This window comes from Notolepis coatsorum, assembly GCF_963971535.1.
Source record: "Notolepis coatsorum genome assembly, chromosome: 16".
NCBI lineage: Eukaryota > Metazoa > Chordata > Actinopteri > Aulopiformes > Paralepididae > Notolepis > Notolepis coatsorum.
The window spans coordinates 22,067,134-22,083,921 of record NC_140180.1 but is presented as its reverse complement, the minus strand read 5'-3'; the positions used below and the strand labels follow the sequence as shown (position 1 = coordinate 22,083,921).

At 45.4% G+C, this 16,788-nt stretch overlaps 1 protein-coding gene across 1 annotated transcript in view; it reads left to right on the top strand.

Moving 5' to 3' along the window:
* The window catches only part of flt4 (fms related receptor tyrosine kinase 4), a 204,955-nt gene that overhangs the window by 112,977 nt on the left and 75,190 nt on the right, over positions 1-16,788 (top strand). The window contains 5 exon segments of the mRNA XM_084332309.1: positions 1,443-1,525; positions 1,527-1,541; positions 1,543-1,591; positions 5,925-6,056; positions 11,315-11,421. Coding sequence (XP_084188435.1) covers positions 1,443-1,525; positions 1,527-1,541; positions 1,543-1,591; positions 5,925-6,056; positions 11,315-11,421 — 386 coding nt within the window.

Below are 16,788 nucleotides of genomic sequence, written 5' to 3'. Positions count from 1 at the left end.
CGGCTAGTATCACACAAAAGCGACGCGCTGGCAATGTCCTCGCTAAAGAACATACGTTCTTTGACAGCCTGCGTTGCCCTATTCGTGGATGAGGTTCACCTTGTACCTTGAAAAGTACATTGCTGCTGCTGAGGTACGTTCGCCCACAGCACCTTGCTCTGAACACAATACAGTCTCTTCTTACACATCGTATACAGTACATACAGCCTCTTCTCACATCGTATACATTACATACAGTCTCATGATGTATATATACATACACATACCAATTATTCACTTGTTCTGTTCTCCATCATCATCATCCATAGCAACAATATAATATCACTGATATTCTCCTGATGGCGGATCCCCTTTGAACAGCCCCTCTGAGGCTTCTTCTCCCCACCTCCACGGCGCCTGTGGTGTTTCTTTTTCCTACTGCTAGGTTTTAGGGGGTCGTTCCTTATCTTCATCGGGGAAAGTCTGGGGGCGTTAAAAATGTGGATTTTATGACGGGTTTATTTTCTTTCTGAATCTATTGTGATGCTTCTTCTTGATCTGTGAAGCCCATGGGGGCAATTAGTTGTGATTGCGGGCTATACAAATACATTTGATTTGATGATGATGATGATGATGATGATGATGATGATGATGATGATGATGATGATGAAGAGATGCGTTTGACCCGCCGGCTCGCGAACCCGGTTGGTATCCTCCGAGTTATAACCACGGGAGGCCACAGCCCCGTGGAGTTGACTTTAAAAAAAAAGCAACACACCTGGAAGTAGGCGAGAGATAGATGCCGGAGGCGTCAGCATTTTACACAACATCTCCACGAACGGCAACGTGCGAAAGCAGTATGAGGATGGAATACCTGCCACTGCTGCTGCTCGAAACTAATACTGTACATTGGAATTCTTACCACGACTACGGAAACAAAAACAAGTTGGGTAGTTAGTTTGGTGTTCTAAGGTATCCCAGCCCCCCACTCCTCCTCCTCCTCCTCCTCCTCCTAATCATTCTCCTCCTGGAATAATTGCCACTGCTGCTGCTGCTGCTGCATCGACACAAATGTCTCGAAACGCCCCCGGCCACAAACAACTCCATTCATATTCATTCCTAACCCTGCGTCCGAGGTGGACCTGGCAGATTAATGGGATTTTTCAACTCTTGGCCTTTCATCATCTATTTTAGAGTCAACAGTAAATAGACACTCTAGTCTCAGTTAATATTTGATGAAACCGTGTAAATCGCTCGGTGTTCACGACACACAGTCACGGAGAAGCCGTTGATGACTTGCTTGTTTCTCTCTCTCTCTCTCTCTCTCTCTCTCTCTCTCTCTCTCTCTCTCTCTCTCTCTCTCTCTCTCTCTCTCTCTCTCTCTCTCTCTCTCTCTCTCTCTCTCTCTCTCTCTCTCTCTCTCTCTCTCTCTCTCTCTCTCTCTCTCCTCTCTCTCTCTCCAGCCCTGGAGGCACCACAGTATAAACGTAGCCCGACCAACCAGACTGTGAATGTGACGGAGTCTTTGCAGATGGAATGTGATGTTGGAGGGCAGACCTCTGCCCCCAGCTCTCCTGGTTCAAAGACAACCAGCCTCTCCACCAAATGTCAGGTATACAAACCCACCTACACAGGTGACGAGCACGAGCACACACATTATATCACACACACACACACACACACACACACACACACACACACACACACACACACACACACACACACACACGCACGCACGCACGCACGCACGCACGCACGCACACACACACACACACTGTCAGGTGCAGGCATTGCCTGGAGTTGTCCTATCACACAGCATGCGATTCCCGTGAAAGATGTGCTCTCTGGCTTTACTCCGCTTGGTTTAGGTGAGGGGTGGCACCTACTGTAGGTAGAGCGAGGGCATGATGCAGAAAGGGAAAATACCTCCTCCGCCTGTGTACGGAAGATCATCATTTAAAACATTTAAAATGTTTTAACACACATTGTTGCAACAAGAGCAACCTCAACCTTTTTGAGTTCTATATCAAATCAAACCTACTGTATGGAGAGTTTATATATCAAATCAAACATACTGTATGAAGATGTTCTATATCAAATCAAACATACTGTATGAAGATGTTCTATATCAATCAAACATACTGTATGAAGATGTTCTATATCAAATCAAACATACTGTATGAAGATGTTCTATATCAAATCAACATACTGTATGAAGATGTTCTATATCAAATCAACATACTGTATGAAGATGTTCTATATCAAATCAAAGATACTGTATGGAGTTTCCATCCACGCCATCTTCAGGGGCCCCTTTTTTAATTTCAGCTCCTGGCCCTAAATAAGTCTTTGCATGTCCCGTCCTCATCCTTAACCTTAACCCTCTACATGCACTACAGATACACTACATACATACACAACATGCCTAACGCTAACTTTTACCCTAAGAAATCTGAATCTAAACCTAACTCCTAACCCTAAAACGCCCTCCTTTTAATACTGAGGCTCTAAACTAAGAAACAAAGTATTTTGCTCATCTTTCTATCCCTGTGGGGACATGGGAGGTGACAGTGGCTCAGGGGATAGAGCGGTCGCCTGGTAATCAGAAGGTTCCCGGTTAGATTCCGGCTCCTCCTCTATGTCAACATGTCGAAGCCTTGCATGGTCACCTCTACTGTCAGTGTGTGAATGTGAGGCATACGTTGTAAAGCGATATTGGATTAAAAAGTGCTATATGAATGCAGTCCATTTACCATGTTGTCCTCACAGGGATAGAAGTACAAGAGCACACACACACACATATATGATTGACAGGGTGATTCATGAAGCATGTGGGCTTTCCGCCCAGTGTTCCGTCTCTTCTGAGAGCTGCCAGGACTAGATGCTCGCAAGATGTGCTACTGTCTGTCTTCATGAGGGGATGACGGCGGCAGATGGCTTGAGAAACACTAACCCTCATCATGTTAATATCTTTTCAGATGATAATAACCTCTTCTGGCAGATGTTATGTGTTGTTTACCGCAGCCTTCTAAAGGTGACATTACTTATTTTCCATCCTCCAACATTCCTTGGTAATCGAGGCATGCACTTCGGTTTGCGGAAAATAAATATAGACGTCGTAAATAGGGATGTCCGATATTATCGGCCGATATTGGCATTAAAATGTGATATCGGAAATTATCGGTATCCGTTATAAATCATTTATTTCACCTTTATTTACCCAGGCAAGCAAGTAAGAACAAATTCTGTTTTTATTTATTGTCAAAAGTATGCATAATGTTGTGTTAATTCCATGACAAGATATATGTAATATTAATTACCTGAAATTATTCAGTTTTTTGTGGGGGGAAACCCTGCATATATCGGTATCGGTATATCGGTATCGGTAAAAAAGCCAATATTGAGCATCCCTAGTCGTGAACCTTTTTAGGTGCAAATGGAATAACGTGGACATCTGGTGTTGCTGATTGGCCGAACTCTCCGACCAACGGTGTGGGAAAAAAACAGGAACAAATTGAGAACCGAGTCAGACGCTGAAAGCTAAAGCGCAACACATGCAAGCACACACACACAACCGCACACAGACACACACACACACACACACACACACACACACGTACACAAACAAGCATCAAACAAACAAGCATCAAACAAACGTGTCAAACCAAACTAGTGACACAGGAACCCATTTGCATGAGCTCGCCACCACGCACGTCCCGATGCGCGCACACACGCACACACGCACACCCGCCCGCCCACATGAAACCCTGTGGTTCAGGACACATGCTGCAGCTAGCATTTCCCTGGCAGACGCGGCTCATTAGCTCTCTGACTGTGTCTCTTGACTTCCAAAGGGGAGGGGAGGTCAGTATGGGGGCTGCTTGACAGCCGAAGCTACAGGGTTCAATCGGAGTGGCTACGTGTGGCTACGTGTGGCTTTTGAACAGGATGGATAGAAATTAATTAGTTAAATTGATTTATTGAGTTCCAGAGCTGTGACGGGACTTTTTATACCGAGGATGGTGGGAGGAAGAGGGGAGGGAGAGAGAGAGAGAGAGAGAGAGAGGGGAAAATTTGGAAAGAAAGTGGAAGTGTGAGAGGGAGAGGGAAGTGACACATTACACAGGGTTGTTACACAGGAACGTTACACAGGAGCGTTACACAGGAGCGTTACACAGGTCGTAGGCTGATTGGCAACGGGGTCAGCGGGGGCCATCGTCTCACATTCACGAAATGGATGGGCGTTTGTGTGTCCTAAAAAGCATGGCGAACCTCTGTTAACATTTTAATCCTACGTATCTGTGATACATGACCCCGTGGATTCTAATAAAATAATGTGTGTGTGAGAGAGTGGGAACAAGAGAGAGAGAGACTTGTTGGGCTTGTTAAAAAAAAGTTATATATTGCTTGTTACTCGTCACTCATTTCAAACGTCAAATACTTTACTTATTAATCTCTGAGAGCAGTCATTTGTTACACTACTCTTACTACACTACACTTCCAAGAACTGACAATTGCTTCCATTCTTACCTACTTCGCCTATGCACCTCTGTGTCATGGTCAGGGTCAGATATATTTATATAGCACATAACAACAAAAGTTGACCAAAGTGCTGCACAATACAAAGTACAAAAGTAATGTAAATACAATATAGGTGCTGCACGCTGCCTTGATCTCCAGCAAGGCACAGAGCCCAACGTCTCCAGACTACAGTTTGCAAGCCTGGTAACTGGAAACCAGCCTTCTTCCCCTACAGCATAATAACTACTACAGGCTTGGTCAAAACCACAGCTCAAATTGATGGAAGACACTCTTTTTAAACATCTTGTGCTGTTGTAGGCTAGCGTTTGTGATTTTGAGGTCGTATTTTTCACAGTGGAAAGTAAGGGCACTTGCACTCCAAAAACTATGAAACATTGCAGACGATTTACTCTGAAACATTGAGTGTACCCAGTAGGGTTAGGAATGCTACAGTACCTGCCTCCATGCACATAAGTGAATAAGATGTATAACCTAATAGCCTTCAACGTAGTTTGAATGATTACAGATTGACAACAATGTTCTTGTCATCTTTTGTCTGAACAAAATCAAAGCAATAGAGTAACACGTTTTTTTTACTGGGAAAAGTTATGTTATTGTAACGTCCATCCAAATTGTCAATAGTGGCACAATTGTCTCAGTTAGGGGCTATTGGGACACTAGCTGATTCACTTCTCATGAATTAGCAAAAAAAAAATAAGGAAATGTATCCCTTTGATACATTAATTGCTTGCTGCTTGCGCTGGTGCTAGACTATCTGAAATTGAAATACCGGTAGGCTAGTAATTCATTACACTACTTGTTACTGGGAAAAGTAACATCATTACTGTAATGTGTTACTAGTAACACTTTGTCGCCTAGCTCTATTGACGAGCTGTGTATGTATATAATACATATACTACAAAGAACCGCCACATCTGAGGGTTAAGTCAAAAACTCATTCTAACTAGTTATTGCATGTTCACATTTTTTTTTCTCGAATGGATCAACAGGAAGAGTCTCAATAAAGGCTTTTCTTTCCCAAGTCTCATTTCAAATTGGTAACGACGCCTTCTTCTGTGGTTCTCTGGGAAAGCTCGTCAAACGCTCAGTGCTGCCACCACTGGTCGACAATAAAAACACATTACTCTCACTGTTAACCTGTCAGGTCAAGGTGCTGACCTTATTGGCGACCGACCAGTGGTGGCAGCACAGAGCGTTCCTCAACTGGAGGATTTGAAAGGAGACTTGTGTCATTTTATACTGTGTTTCAGCCGCAGCTTGTGTTTTCACTGGTGTTTAATCTAGGAGTTTTTTTTTTACTTAACCCTCAGAATCTACAATCTACTTATCGGCCACCTCTGTAGGTGAGCGTGTGTGTCTGGATGAGTAATAATGACAGCTGTGCCCTGACCGCCGTGCTGCAGGTATCCAGCTGCAGAACTCCAACCGCACTCTGAGTATCCAGCGGGTCAGAGAGGAGGACGCCGGGCTCTATACCTGCACCGCCTGCAACCAGAGAGGCTGCGTCCACTCCTCAGCTGCTGTCAGGGTCATCGGTGAGACAGGCCTGCAAGGCACACACACACACACACACACACACACACACACACACACACACACACACACACACACACACACACACACACACACACACACACATTATATCTACGTATATCCACTCCTCAACTGCCATCCCGAATCATTGGTGAGACTGGCACAAACAAACACACACACACACAACATGAAAAAATACATGCTTGCACACACACATACACACACACACACACACACACACACACACACACACACACACACATTGTATCTACGTATATCCACTCCTCAACTGCCATCCCGAATCATTGGTGAGACTGGCATAAACAAACACACACACACACACGCACACACACACACACACACACACACACACACACACACACACACACACACACACACGCACGCATGCACAAACAACATACATGCTCGCACACACAAACACACACACACACACTCACACATTAACATTTGTGTCCATTCACCCACTCTCGATTGCTTTTCCCCCTCTCGAATCCTCTCGCACACGAGAGCCCTCAGCGCATACAGAGCATGTGTCCTGTCCTAACCTCTCCCACTGTCCTCCCACCTACGACTCTCTTGATTTGTAACAGAGCTCTCCACGGTCGGCGTGAGCTCGGTTCATTCCACATTCATCATGAATTATTCAAAGGAGTGAAGGGTTCTTGTGATGAATGATTGCGGGAAGTAAGTGGCTGTTCGACTCACTGCTGGATCCTAAATGAGTTCATTATGCAGATGCAGAAGAACCATCTGAGGCTCTCCAGGTGAATTTGGTTGTAGCAGCGCCCCCAATAGTTGTAATAATAATAATAATAATAATAATAAATTTAATTTGTAGGGCACTTTACATTTGGAACCAAATCAACAACAAAAAAGTTGTGATAAAATGTTTTGAATTACAAATACTTTACCTAACAAACACAGTAAACATAAGGGGAATTGGCTCGGTGACAGATGTAGAACAACCTACCGACAGTGGTGGAAGAAGTACACAGTTCCTTACTAAGTACTTAAGTAAAAGTAGAAATACACGGATGAAATAGTACTCTGGTAAAAGTTATTTAAAAATTGGAATTAAGTAAAAGTAGAGAAGTATTCAATATATATACTTAAGTATCTAAAGTAAAAGTATGCATTCTACAGTATGTGATGTTTGTGTATTCCAGTGCTTGGGAGCATTCAACCCTCAAACCATGGACCGCTAAAGGTTATGTTAAAGTGGTGTGTGGACCAGTTATGCTGCTCTGATTAACTCATTGACTGCCACGCTGTTTTTCCATCTTTACTCCCTGGCGCCAGCGTTATTGACCATTTTCACGATGTTTGCGGACCCATCGTATATTCTATATTATAGCTATGGAGACAATAGTATGGCTCATTTGATAGGCACTATTTATACTCCAACAGGGACAAAACTGTTTATTTCTACATACCTTCGTTTGTGCGCTATACCACGCAAAAAATCTCCCCGTTTCACAATAATCCAGACTGGTTTTCTAGATTGTGAGATATAGTGTTTTGTGCGCATATGCGCAAATCTCGCGGCTGCTCGCCTGAAACTCGTAAGATAGCCGTTACCTTTGTCAGCAGGTACTACACTCTCGCTTCTGTCTTGGATCAGAACAGGATCAATAAATATAACGTTAGGTGGCCCTCATCCGTTGTCTTCTTCTTCTATAGAAAGTTATTATTATTATAGTCTGCTCGGGCCAGACTATACCACGGAGCCCAATAGGTTTCCTCATCGGCCGGTTTGACTATAGTATTTTTATGATTTAAGTGCTGAGTCCAACATAGTTTGGTGAAAACGCTTATCATCCATAATCATCATCCATATAATAATAATAATACTACTCCGACTTGTATAATTCAGAAACGACCTTTGATCAAATCAAATTAGACACATATCTTAATCAAATTACTCTCCCTAAACTTTCGGAGGACGACGCTAAACAGTTAGAAGCACCGATCACACTAGAAGAACTCAAGAAGGCCATATCCGGAATGAAAAACGGTAAGGCTCCGGGAAATGACGGTATCCCATCAGAAATGTACCTTTCTTGCTGGGACATATTTGGACCCTTATTACTAAATATGATCTTATACTCAGTCAAGGAGGGGAGCTTCCATAAAAACCACAATATCGCACTCATTTCAGTCCTTCTCAAAAAAGACAAAGACCCCACTGAGTGCGGTAGTTACCGACCTTTAAGCCTTCTCGGAACCGATGTCAAACTGTACTCTAAGATATTAGCCATCAGATTGCAAAAGCATATGACGTCTTTAGTTCATCCGGACCAAACTGGCTTCATAAGAGGTCGCCTGATCAATGATAACATAAGGCGAATACTGCACGTACTAGATGCAGACAATGAGGACACCACACCTAAGGCGATGCTATCCCTGGATGCTATGAAAGCATTTGACAGGCTGGAATGGTCGTTTCTATGGGCAGTATTAGAAAGGATGGGGTTAGGAAAAGGATTCATTGATATGATTAAAGTACTATACAAGGACCCATCTGCCATGATTACTACAGGCACATTCATCTCCGAAATCTTTCCGGTATCACGCTCAGCCAGACAGGGTTGCCCTCTTAGTCCCGGACTATTCGATCTATCATTAGAGCCTTTAGCACAATTTATAAGACAATCCCAACACATAGAACCAATCGTAATCAAGGGCACACAACATAAAATTAGTTTATATGCGGACGACGTAATATTGTTCATGCAAAACCCCAACACCACATTGCCGCATCTACTCAAGTTGATAGAGAACTTTGGTGATTTATCGGGATTTAAAATAAATTGGCCTAAGTCGGCTTTCCTTCCTCTTAACATCCGGGCAAAAAAAGACACAACCATCCCAGGTGCGATACCCATGGTTAAACATTTTAGATGCTTGGGTGTGGAAATATTTCCCACCATAAGACAAACGGTGAAGCACAATTACACAAAAATACAGAACAAAATCAAAGACGACCTGGACAGGTGGGCAAAACTTAAAAACTCAGTACAGGCAAGGGTATCAATAGTTAAGATGAATGTGTTACCAAGAATCAATTTCATCAGCTCAATGCTACCGTTACCTCCTCCAGAGGGATACTGGAAAAGATTACAATCCTCCACATACAAATTTATTTGGAATAACAAACCACCTCGCATAAAAAGATCCACCGCACAGAGAAATAAAGCAGACGGTGGCATGGCAGTTCCAGATTTTTTACAATATTTTAAGGCTTTCACATTAAGACCATTGAAAATATGGTTTGATCCCCAGGCTTTGGTATCTTGGAGAGAATTGGAAGAAAACATAGTAGCCCCACAGAGACTGAAAGACATAGCACACACTAAACTTTCAATCAAACATTGTGAGCGGGAATTTGGCCCCATAATTACCCATGCAATCAGAACATGGCGGGAAACACAAAAGAAATATCCTAACCCTCAAGAATGGCATAATCACACTCCCATATTCAATAACAATGCACTCTTAATGGGAAAACGCCCTATAAGATTCCCTATATGGGAAGAGCAAGGCATACACTCATTAGGGGATATTTTTAATAACCAGGGCTTCTGTAGTTATGGCGAAATATGCACAAAGTTTAACCTCACCGAGTCCACATGGCTTTTTTATATACAGTTACGACTATGTCTGAGGTCTCACGGTGTTCCATTACTCATACCAATTGAACACCACAGATTCCACAAATTTTTCTATGAAGAAGAAACATTAGGAGGTTTTGTATCAGGTTTTTATTATCAATTACTAACGTCCTCGTATGAAACCCTTCAACTAGACACTGTCTGGAGGAGGGATATACCAGACCTGGAAAATGACTTTGATTGGCAAGGAGCCTGGGCAAATGTCCGACTCACATCAAGGAACCCGGATCATCAACAAATCAATCTGAACTATATTCACAGGACATACTTGACTCCTATAAGACTGTGCAGAATGGGGCTTAAACAAGACTCCAAATGCTCCCAATGTACAAATGGGGACGAAGGAACATTTATACACATGTATTGGGACTGCCCACCAGTTAAGGCATTCTGGAAAGATGTGTCCCAACAGTTATCAAAACTCGTATCTTGGAATATACCTGTACACCCCTCGGTATTACTATTGAATGATGTTTTTGAGTTTGCAGTGAATCCACAGCTAAAGAGATTGGTTTTATCGGGTATCACAGTAGCTAAAAAGCTGATCGCATCACGCTGGTTTCAACCGGAAAAAATGTGCCGGAAAGTTTGGTTTCTTACATATCTCGATGTGATATATCAAGAAATATCTACAGCAAGAATTCTGGGTCTCAATGAATCCAAAATGTCAATGTGGGTAGAAGTGGTGGAGAAAATAAAAGCTAGCTTATAATGGTAGTGTCTGGTTAGGAGTGAGGGATAATGGAGGTACTATCCAAGGGGGGGTCCGGGAGGGGGGGGTTCGAGCTGGAGCATATGTGTGTAGGGTTTTAGAAAATAGGTATTAGGGGTATATTCTATACTAACATTTATATAATTTTATATAATTTATATAATGGACCTGTCTCAAAACCCTGCCCTCTTTTCTTGATCCTCCAATCACAGCTGTCGCTTACCTCTGACTTCCTCGTACAAACAAAGTTTGTACGAGGGGCAGGGTTTGAGATAGGTCTATTGTAATTTATTGGATATACACTGTATACGGTCAAAATGTTATTATGGACTATTTTTGTTTATCTTGTTTCTGTACTTGCATGTAATTTTAACCACCTTGACTGAACGTTTCATTATGCATTATGTGTTGAGTACTGACTTTTAATAATTTTTGTTCTGCAATAATAAAAAATATATATAAAAAAAAAATAATAATAATAATAATAATTCATTACATTTATATAGCCCTTTTCTCAGACTCAAAGTGCTTCACAACGTAGGGTTAGGGAAATTGCCTCCTTCACCACCACTGGTAGCACCCAACCTTGGGCAGGCTCAATGGCTGCCATACACTGGCACCAGGCACACATCACGCTACACAATGGCAACGGCTCAAAACAGCCGTGACAAAGTGGATGACTTTTGAGTGTTCGGGCAAGGTAGTCAAATACAAAATCCAGTGTTCTGTTCGACACTAAACGAGTACATTTGAAACGTTAGACCCTGAATATACACTGGGCTGGTGTTTAAATGTGCTTTACTTTGAGTCATATTGATGTTTTCTGAAATTGTTTACAATATATTTGTCTCTCCAGGTTCAAACGACAGGGCCAACGTTGAGATTGTGATTCTCATCGGGACGGGAGTCATCGCCGTGTTCTTCTGGGTTCTGCTCGTCCTCATCTTCTGCAACGTGAAACGGGTCAGAGGATGCAACACTTTCACTCCTCCTCCCTCTGTGCTGTGTGTGTGTGTGTGTGTGTGTGTGTGTGTGTGTGTGTGTGTGTGTGTGTGTGTGTGTGTGTGTGTGTGTGTGTGTGTGTGTGTGTGTGTGTGTGTGTGTGTGTGTGTGTGTGTGTGTGTGTGTGTGTGTGTGTGTGTGTGTGTGTGTGTGTGTGTGTGTGTGTGTGTGTGTGTGTGTGCGTGCGTGCGTGCGTGCGTGCGTGAAAGCTCCCTGGTCTTTGTTCGACTGTGACCGCTAACGCAGCATGCACTTATTACTAGCTCTAATTACTAATGACAACTGTGGCCAACTGCTGGGATTCGGGAGAGGGATTGAAAGGCAGTCAAATACTAGCATACTCCTAAATGTAGCAGCAGTAAATTTTTAAATACTGTGCACAGAACAGTAATGAAATCTACTACTCACGCTTTTTTAGCTGCCGGTAGGATGTGGACCTTGGTGGCAACTTGATACACAAAGAGTATTTACAACACAGGCCAGCTCTTACAACAGACATGACCTGGCCCTGACACTAAACACAATTAACTGTATCTAGCCTCTTGTTTTGGTTTTGTCACAAAACAAACAATTCTGGAGAAGCTGTTTTGATTGTGTTTAGCATTTCGATGTTATGTTCAATCAATACAACTTCTAAAGCGTTCTAAATATGATTTATATGGAAGGAATACATGAATACATTAAGCAATGTTTCAACCCAACAGGATCTTCATCACTTTGCCTGACCCTGTTGGGTTGAAACGTTGCTTAATGTATTCATTAAAGTGTTGGGAGCTGTGATCCATGCAGTGTGCGGATATCCATTTCATTCAGTATTCATATGTGCTTTTATCCTGCACCTAAAACACAGCTACTCTACTGTGAGATATTATTTATGAGCCATAGAATATGGCAACACAAGCGTAAGCATTACATACCTTTTTATATAGTTGCATATATTTATAGTACAGTTTAAGTGTTAAATGTTGTATATCCCGCCCTTACATGCCTGATTACATCAATCACATTTTCCTTCAAGACACTGTAATGCAAGGCTTGTGGTTCACAAGAACACTATTTGAAGAGCAATCTATGTACTGTACACCCGAATAATGTGACGGGTGCGTCGGAGGAAGGTACAACTTGAGAACGTTAGGTTATGACTATAACCAAGTTCTGTTAGTTAGGGGCGATGCTTGGCTTCGCCTTCTGCACTATCTCGCGTACGTGCACGCGTACTGAATAAACCACAAATGTACCTCTAATACCAGTATTAGTCTGACCACACCCCTCATCAGCTTACCTTCATAAGCAGGTGTGTGGTCACCTGCTCTCCTCCTTCCCAAGCTTTCACCACAAGGTGAGGTCAAGGGCTGCAGCGGCCGTCCGAAGCCAAGCATCGCCCCTAACTAACAGAACTTGGTTATAGTCATAACCTAACGTTCTGTATCGTTAGTGGCTTAGCTTGGCTTCGCCTTCTGCACAAGGGAGGCCAAGCGGAGCCACTTGGCTGACAAATACACCCCGCTGACAGCCCCCCAAAACCATCAGAACAGGGAGGGCCGAGCCCCCCCGACCCCCCCTAATGGAGGGTAGCCCCCCTATTAGGGACGTCACGGGAGGGCGACGGACCCGACCGTGCGAAGAGGCACTCAAGCAACTCAACGCACAGGGTGAGCAGACCGTGGCTTGACCCACGACTACACACACGCACAACCCGCATGCCACCCGGGAACGAACGGAGGAACAACCTCGTTACTGCCCCCAGAATCACGGGGTCAAGGGCAAACCCAACCCCGTGGCAAGGCCGTAGCAGCGGAGCACGAAGGAAGACCCAGACCCACCAAAAGGACTGGACTCCCTGGAATGGGGGCCCGGAGAAGTCCATGATGCCAGCATCAAGACCCCACCAGGTGGGCACGTAGTGCCCCGCCCCCCACATCGCCAGCGTATTCGGACAAAGGCCCCTCAGTTACTGCACCTGGTATTCCCAGGCGGAACCAACCAGGCCAGTAAGCCGAGCGGGCCCCGTCCCCCCAATAGTACACCGCCTGGCACACTGACCCTGCAGAATAGGCAGTCAGCATGGCCGTAAGCACACAAAAAAGGTTAACCAACGGAAGCAGGCAGCGCACCGGGGAAAAACCAGGCAACAGGCTGTTAACCCTAGCCTGGAGACTGCGGACGAGACAGGCGCCAGAGGGGACAGCTGAACACAGCCGCCCCGGCGGAAGGAGCGTAAGCTGGCGGTGTTGCATGACCAAGCCTCCATTTAACAACCCCCACCCAGAGGGGTCGAGGCAGAGAAGGCTGACACGATTGGCAGACGTCATGAACGTGCAGGGGCACCCTCAACCGGTGAACCCGGGAGTTGACACTGCTCCAACACACCAGGGAACCAACCACCTCGGTGTTACCCAATGCGGTGGTTGTTCCTATAACCCCTCAAGAAAAAACTCCAAAACACACCTGCGGGTATACACCGGCTATACCGCAGTACAAGTGTTTCAGTTTCCAAAAAGGGTTAACCCAGGCCTACGGGTCGCAAACATCACTTCGGACCGGGCCTGGCGGTACGGGAAGCACAGGGTCACCAGAGGAGGTCAAAAAACCACCCCCACAGGCCCCTCTTCGCCATGCGTGAGAGAGGAGCGAAAAACAATGGAGAACCAGCCCCTAAGCACACCGTACCTGGTATTCCCCGGCGGTCTCCCAACCAAGTACTAACCAGGACCAACCTGTGTAGCGGCCGAGATCCGACGAGATCGAGCGCGTACAGAATGGCATGGCTGTAAGCCATGACGACAGTGCTGAGTAAAAAACATACCCAACCAGGGTCTCCATAGCGCTTAACCCTGTGACACCCAGACCGACCTGGCATTTTTCCCCCTGAAAAAAGCCCAAGTCCCTCAGGGTACCAGAACAGCAGATCTGCATCCCCGGCGGACAACGGGTTCAACTGATCTGGACCAGCGTGACCAGAACCAGTCCCGTGCCCTAACCACGCCGACATGCCCCAGGAAAAGGGCAGATATGCGTGTTGATCTTAACATGAAAAGAAGGCGCCACCCAGACGTCGGGACGAACCGCGCCTGGTGGCCCACCCCAAGGGCGTGAGACCCCACTACATATGTTCAGATCCATCCCGTCATCATCCCCCAGACATGAACGAGGATCCGTCGACAACCCACCCAGGTCATGGGATGTGGTCGCCGGAAGAGGAAAAACCCCCATCTCAGTTGCTTTATAAAAACGCTGTTTCAACCACAAGCAACTAAGGCGTGCCAGTCAATCGCCTGTTTACAGCGAGCTAGCACTATACGTGCGTCGGAACACACCCCCATCAATGAACAGGCTATTTAGACCTGCCATTGAATCCCCAAGGCGCCCAGGGGAACGACAAGAGGGGTGTGACACTCCCTAACTCCAACACTTCTGGAATAGAAAGAAGGAAGCATCAACAGTATGTATCCCAGTCTACACAGCCGGGGTAAAAAATGTTCACATTTTTACATCCCACCACCCTCCCATAGGAAAGAGACGGGGATCCCCAGAGAGACTTCCCACGCGAGCTGTACAGATTGAAAAGAATATATTGCACCTTGAGCCATGTAAAAAACTGGTTTTAGGGCCTCCGGGGAAGAGGCACCGAACCCATACACACTCAATAAACGAATTGAATCGAATATACATACAATAGAAAAGGACCCTTCTAGAGGGTCCACTCACTTTGACAATCTGAGGAGGAAGGCTCTGTACTCTGATGGAGGCTTCCTCACATGGATCACATGGAAGAAGGAGTCCGAACTCACAGAAGGCCTGAGTAGGCGCTTGGTGAGGAGGAGCCCTGACCACCCCCCCTGAAAACAGATCCATCACATGGACCTGAACAGCACACGGAAGTCCTACCAACAGAGACGCGCACGGTGACGTACTCTATGGCGGGGGAATTCCTGCGGTGCACACGCCCAATATACCAGGCCGTGGGACCAGGAACTCCCTCCCCCCCCCCCCCCCCCCCCCCCCGTAACGTGCCGAACCGCCACGTGACGGGAACCTTGAAGGACAGGGGGTGTACCCCTGACCGACAGAACAATGGGGAGAGGAAAGGTTACCAGTTCACCCCTTTACGACCCCACACCCATGATACGACGTAACGACAAAAAGAGAATATGACAGTCATAGTCAGCTCTATGAAGCGTTTCACAGCTCCACACAGCGCACGAGCTAACCTGCTATCTGATTTTTACTAAGGAAAAACACAGAATAGAGAGGGCTCTAAGAACCCCGGTCCAACATACACATGTGCTTCTGTGGCCAGTACAACCCAGTTGTAGGTCACATGACACACACAACCCATCATCATCACAATGAGAGAATACATCATTCTTGATTAGTATCGACCACAGGCCTTGCTAAGCACACGACAGCAACCAAACCAATTTCCCTTTAGGAAATAAGTTTCTCCAGCAGATTTAGCACAACCTCAGCAATCAAGCTGAGAGTTACATCGTATCCCTACCACACAAAAGACACAATTAATGCACAACATGTCTGATAGGAGGTGATAAAGTCCCCAGGGAACCGGGGGGGGAAAAACACAATCCTCCTATTTTACCCTCAACACGGCCAGTTAAAACAGGAAAACCTGTTAATGTGTGAACTCACTGTCCATTGTCATTACAGTCTGAGAAAGAACATTCTTTTACTCACTCGTCACCAAGCATAGCTTCATAGGTTAGTTGCCTTAGTAGTGAGTACACGGTACACATAAACACCATGATGTTTCTCACACAACAACCAGATCAATACATCACGACCTGCACGGAGAAGCTACTGCCAGTGACAAAAACAGCTCACACACAACCCGCAACGTATCTCAAATGCATTGCAACAACACACGTTTTGGGAAAAAACACCGTCATTCACAATACATTTAGCAAGGTAAAACCAGAAGACGTGTTATGAGGGTCTGGCCAACCCCGTACCTGCCCGGAACGCAGATCAGCGAAGTGCAGTCATAAGCCACCGTAGAACACAGCCCTCTTTGTTGACGCAATCCCCGTCTAGGCTCAGGCAGGGTTGACGAACATCCCCTGTCAAAGATGACGTCGTGGTCAAGAGTGTAAAACATGTTAAAAATCAAAGCACGTTCAACAGAATAGCATCAAGCTAACGGCTGCTCCAACCGTTCTGGTGCTATCGCTTCCGCTCGCGAGACGCCGATCTACGACGCACGCGATCAGGAGCGAGCTCCCGGCGGCGCGCGAGAAGCCTAAGCTACCCCGCGCCAGGCCACCGACCGGCTAACCGTAAGCTATGAACATGTAAACAATGATATAACACTCA